Source organism: Vitis vinifera, chromosome 16 (assembly GCF_030704535.1).
Source record: "Vitis vinifera cultivar Pinot Noir 40024 chromosome 16, ASM3070453v1".
In the NCBI taxonomy this organism is placed as follows: domain Eukaryota; kingdom Viridiplantae; phylum Streptophyta; class Magnoliopsida; order Vitales; family Vitaceae; genus Vitis; species Vitis vinifera.
The window spans coordinates 3,923,035-3,928,880 of record NC_081820.1 but is presented as its reverse complement, the minus strand read 5'-3'; the positions used below and the strand labels follow the sequence as shown (position 1 = coordinate 3,928,880).

Here is a 5,846-nt window from a genome sequence, read left to right as displayed (position 1 = left end):
ATCACAAAATTGACCAAAGGTTAACAGGAAGGCTGACAAATAATCTCAAGCTAAAGAGCTCTACTCCCTCCCTTTCTCCCCTCCCCTCTTCCCATAAACTTAATCAACAATCTGTAACCCCATTGTGAATAACAGTCTCCCTACCTTCCTCCCCACAAACTCATTGTGAATAAAAGTGGATCAGTAAATCCTTACAACCATCTTAAAAATCCTGCATTAGTTCGATCACATTCACTAACATCCTTACAACTATGAGTCATCTCCTAATCACACACCAATAATCATAAGAAAAATCTCGCTCAATGTTGAAATCCAACTAACATCTTGTGCAACTCTCGACTAAACAAAGTGTTAATCCCAATATTCCTGACTACTAGGGATTAGCTAACTCCTTATCCAAATTTCCAAAACTGACATAAGAAAAAAGAAAGCAGTGCAAATGTGAGAAAGGAAGGAGGGAAGTGGTTACTTCTTGTTGAGTCTGAAAACAATCCTCCACAGACACGGAGTCTCTAGTTAAGGACTTGGCAGAGTCTAGGCACCAAAAGGAATCCCAGTTAGGTTTACTTCTTCTAGTTGAAGGAGAGCTCATCTTTCCTTGTATCCTATTTCTCTCTTTGATAATGAAACGATTGCTTCAGTATAAGAAAAAGGGGGGAAAATTTGAAAACCAAATAGTTTTAGTCTATAGCCTGGAAATTCCAAACTCTATGTTAAGGGGGGATTACATCCTACATAGGCAGGGCCTATAGCTTTTAGACAAGAAACTACAAAAGGAAAAAGGGGGGAAAAAAAAAACAAATCTTTTATGTCCTGAATAAAACAGAACATCTAGAACATATGGATCTCACATCAAAACTTCAGGACCAATTAGAGTTCCTGTACTCTAAAGAATCCCTCTTTGGTTTTTCCCCTGATACATCATAATCTCCTAAGATCTATGACACAAGAATGATCCTGGGTAGTCAAGTGTTTTGAAAAAGTATAATAAAAAAGATATCAAGACAAGAAAGGAAAAAAGAAGCCAACAGACCTAGAAAGAGAACCCAACACTCCAAGTTGAGTGAAATTGTGATTTTTTGTATATATATTTTTTGTTCCATCTATATTCACAAGCACAGTCATGTCACCCTCTAGATTTTTAGCCAGTTGCCATGTCCGACTTGGAGAGTGAGACCAGTTACCTGTCCACAGAACATAGCTAACAAGCCAGCTAGTGAAAAAAGAAACATTGACATGATTCACTATGTGGCTAGGTGGTTAGACAGTTTTAAATGTAGAACCATCAATCGTACATACTTCTTAGTTACTACTAAGAGGGTATCCACACACAGATTTGATAGCCTAATTCATTAATAAGCCACTCAGATCCCTCCAGGATCTTCACAAATATAAGTTCGTTATGTATAGATGATAGCATAATAATACCTCGGCATAAAAACCAACCATAACTCTGGGGAAAAAAAAAAACACTGTAGGAATGAAGATGATAGATTGCAACTAACAATACATAAATGAATGATTCATATAATCAAGAGTCAAAGAAGAATAATGGAGAAAATTAGAACTTGACATATTTTGCAGCAACCTGAACCTCTCAAGTGATTGGTTGCCAAAGAAGACCCAATGAACAGATAAATTATTGAGTTTCCTCAAGAAGGCTACACATTCTTCCAACTAAGCCCAGATTCTTTTCTTGGGGACAAGATCCGATGTTCTTATCTCATCTATTTTGGCAGCAACAATGAAATCATTCATACTCAAACCCCCTGCAACACATATAAAAACTTTTCTTAAGGGCAATGTAGTTTAAAATTCTCCAATGCAATTAAAATAGAAACTGCATTTGCATGCGAGCAATTAGTCTAGGAGTCAAAAGAATGAAAGCTCTGGATTATCTGACAGGAGTAATGTTTGGTTTAAAACTTTATATGCAGTTTATAATGAAGATAAGATGTTTCATTAATGTCACAATTAATGGGTGGGATGCTAAGTCATCCTTCAAGACAGTGGTGGATTTGAGATTCTATTAGCTTTGGAATCTATACGAATAGAAAATAAAGTATCCTTTTTTGGGCTTAATAAAGTATCCTTCAAGACACAAGATGTTTTGCCAAACAAGGCTCTGATACCATACTAAACTATCAATTTTCCTAAAAGAGCCTACAATGAATATCATGCACTCTAACAGAAACTTCAGAATTGAAGGAAAAAAATGAATGAATTATATATTTAGGGTCTGTTTGGGATGTTTTAAAAAACAAGTCTCAAAACATAGTTTTTGATAACAGTTCTTAAAAATGGCTCTCAATTGTTCTTAGGAACAAAATTTTATTTGGGAACTTAAATATGAAAAATACCTTTTTTAGCTTTATTATTTATAAAGTACTATGTGCTTGTGGACAATGCAAAAATTTCCAAAGTATTCTCCATATTTTCAATTGTTGCTCGAAACACATTATGAAAAATAACTGAAAATATCTAAAATTTGTTATAAAAAAACACTCTGTTTTTAAAACACATTCTTAGAAAACTATTTCTATCAGGAACTTGGCAAACATGTTTTCCGAGTTAAAACAGTTTCCAAGAATAGTTTCCAAACAGGGACTTAGACTTAGCAACCAGAGATATCAATAAAAAATGGACTTCTTACACTCTTAGCTACAGAGATATCAGAACATGCCAAATTGTGCATTGAGGATGAGGGTATGTGCCTAGGTGTTAAATTCAACTAAAACATCCAATGCAAGGAGACTTGACGAAATATTCAACATTCTAGTTCTTTCTCATGGAAAAAACTGAAGTGCTTATGTAACATAAACTGATTTGCATCAAGCTCAAAATTGTATGTCCATGTAATAAATGAACAAGTCAAGACGGAAATCCCAGGGAATTCAATCTCCTTTCTTTTGTAAGACATGACAGTCCCACACATATTCTATACCCCTATAAAATTCTTGTGGCATCCAAAAAACGTACTTCAATCATTCAAAATATCCATGTAAATTGGAGATAACCTGAACAAAACTAGTTTTTCATTTTAATCGTCTTATTGACTCAAAACAATTTACATCAAATTTCTACATTTTTGGGGTTTTTAAAGAACATGAGACCGGATGCTGATATATACCCTAGATTATTTCAAAACTAACACAAGGAAATATAACAGTTCCTGTGAAACTGGGTTGTGCTGCCTTAGGCACGCGCCTTTTAAATCAAGTAGGAAGAATAACAGTATAGTAAGAGTGGGATTTATTCATGCCATCTTGACTTACCAATTGAAGCAGTCCACAGTTCAGCTCTAATTTGATTGGGCTGTTCCAAATGAAGATTTGGAAAATGCCCAGCAGCTTCTGCAACCTTGTAAATCCTATTAATCAGTTCAACCCCACATTTAAAGTCTCTCAATTTCCACAAACACTGTAGTTTAAGTACACCAGCTTCATCCGACAGTCTCCAACCAACAACCTATGGAAAATAACACACTTTCTCAGAAGAAAGAAAAGGAAATAAAACAAACAGCACTTGCCATTTTAAATTAATTAGTATGAAAGTTCCAGAGGAGCATTTGAGAACTTCCTTCAAACAGTCATAAATAAATAGGAAGATTACAACAGTTCGCCGAAACCTTTCTTTGAGAAAAATTGGTTGAACTAGTTGCAAGGGCTGCTTCAAACAGCTTGAAGAAAAATGCGAGCGAGAAAAACCGTATGGAGTTCACACTTCAATTTTCCTCAGTTTTCTGAAGATCAAACACCCCATAACCAAAATATAGTAGCACATATGGGCAATGCTTCCCCCTTATTTTCCTCAGTTTTCTCGGTAACCAAACAACCCACAAATCACCTCAGTTTCCTCAACTCTTCCTGTTCGGTATTTTCTTACTCACCAAACAACAAATTTTTTTTGAAAAACCCCAAAATTCAAGTTGGTCTAAAACAAACAAACAAGCAAACCATGTAAGTATTTTACAATTATTCAGTTAAATTAAGGAGTTGTCTTGTCTTTTCATCTTCTGGCAAACCAAACAACATAAAGCCCCAAAATTCACTTTCCCCTTAGTATCCCCGGTTGTCTCAGGAGCTAAACTACCCAAACAAGAAACAAAACAAAAAAATCGCACATGGGCACTACTATTTCCCTTAATTTTTCTCAGTCTTCTCAAGAACCAAACACCACACAAAGAAAAACCCAAAACCCCCACATGGGCACTCTAAACAACGACAACAACATCACCTTCCTCAGGAGTTTCTGGGCATCTTCTTCAGTCATGGGAGGGTCCAAACCGGATACGGGAGAGCACTCCTGCTGTGCCAGAGAGAGCGCGGAGACGTTGGGGATAAGGATTTTGTGCTCGGTGTCCAGGTTCCCCAACACCTTCTCTCCAAACTTACTCTCAATCTCAGCCGGAAATGGATCTCTGGCGCCGAAATCTCCGAGCAAGTCACCGCCCACAGCGAGGGCGACCCGGCCGAGTCGAGGCCGAGTTGGAGAGGCGAGGTGAATGAGTTGGAATGAGCGAGCTTGGGGCTGTGGAGAGAGAGGAAGAGAAAAGAGGCCGGGGGTGGTGGTGGCCATCGCCATTGGTGAGTGAACGGCTCCAATTACAAGGATTTGTCATTTCCCTCATTTTATCTTCTTTATCATTCATTTTCCATTGCCGTCATCCAAACAAGGGAAATTGTGCTTTGAACGATATTTTAGAAATAATTCCTTCCTTTTTTTTAATGGTAATTTATTTTAAAATAAATATTAAATTATAGAGAACAACAATTTAGCATAAAATAATTTTTAAAAACAAATAATATAAATTAGGTATTTTTTTATTAAAATAAATAGTAATTTATGGGAAATTATAAAATATGGTTTTAATAATATTAATAGATATTGTATTTAAAAAAAGAATAATATTTTAAAAATAAATAATAATATGTTTGAAAACGATGATTAATAATATTCTATTCTAAATCTACCAGGTTTTCTTTTATGCAAGTCCATTTACTCTAATTGACATAATAATTCTAAATTAATTTTGGTTCCAAAAATTTTAGTATTAATTCACTTAATTTTGAGTTTTAAACCACTTTTAAAAATTAATAGTTTCATTAGTAAATCTAACAAAGTGAGTCTCATTTGCTTTAAGTCAATTTGATTAGTGAGAAAATTTTAGGAATAGGAAAAACTAATTCGAAGTTGAGTTATAAGTGTCTATAGTGGATGAATAGTTTAGGATAACAATAGAGCGGGGTTTTTTTGGGTACTTGTCTCATTTCACTCCTAATGGAACGAGTTTGAAATTTATTATAAACGAGTTTGTGATGAGTTTGAGATTTTTTCTTTTTTTAAATTCAGGATGAGTTCGAGGTGGGTTCAGGTATTGTCTTGTCTCGCTCGCCTAGTCTCGATAATATATAAGATTAATTTTAAAAATTAATTTAATTTGATTTTTATTTTTATTTTTTAATATATAGATAATAATAATAAAATACTCATCAATAAAATAAGTTATAAAACATTATAATATTTTAATTATTTATAAAATATATTTATTTTAATATAATTAAAAAAATTAAAAAAGTTTTCCAAAAAAAAAAAAAAAAAAAAGTTAAACGAGATGGGGTGAGGTGGGTATGAGAATTTCTCATACTCATCTTGCCCTCTGCCTCATTTAATTTTTTTAATGGGATGAAAGATGATAAATATTTTGACTAAGTGGGATAGGATAGGGACAACTCATCTCGAACCTGTCCTATTGTCATCCTTATGAGTAGTATCTCTTGTTCAAACATGTAAAACTCACATTTTAATATATGCTTATTGAGCCAAGATTTGTAACCCTTTGAATG

At 34.3% G+C, this 5,846-nt stretch overlaps 1 protein-coding gene across 1 annotated transcript; it reads right to left on the bottom strand.

Annotated features, from left to right (window-relative positions):
• Positions 1 to 1,473: 1,473 nt before the first annotated feature.
• On the bottom strand, positions 1,474 to 4,692 carry LOC100244293 (probable pterin-4-alpha-carbinolamine dehydratase, chloroplastic). Its single transcript, XM_002280459.5, has 3 exons — positions 4,237 to 4,692; positions 3,276 to 3,468; positions 1,474 to 1,769 (listed from the first exon to the last, which is right to left on the bottom strand). The coding sequence occupies exons 1-3, from the start codon at positions 4,582 to 4,584 to the stop codon at positions 1,678 to 1,680; spliced, it is 633 nt and encodes a 210-aa protein (XP_002280495.1). The 5' UTR covers positions 4,585 to 4,692; the 3' UTR covers positions 1,474 to 1,677.
• Positions 4,693 to 5,846: the final 1,154 nt, after the last annotated feature.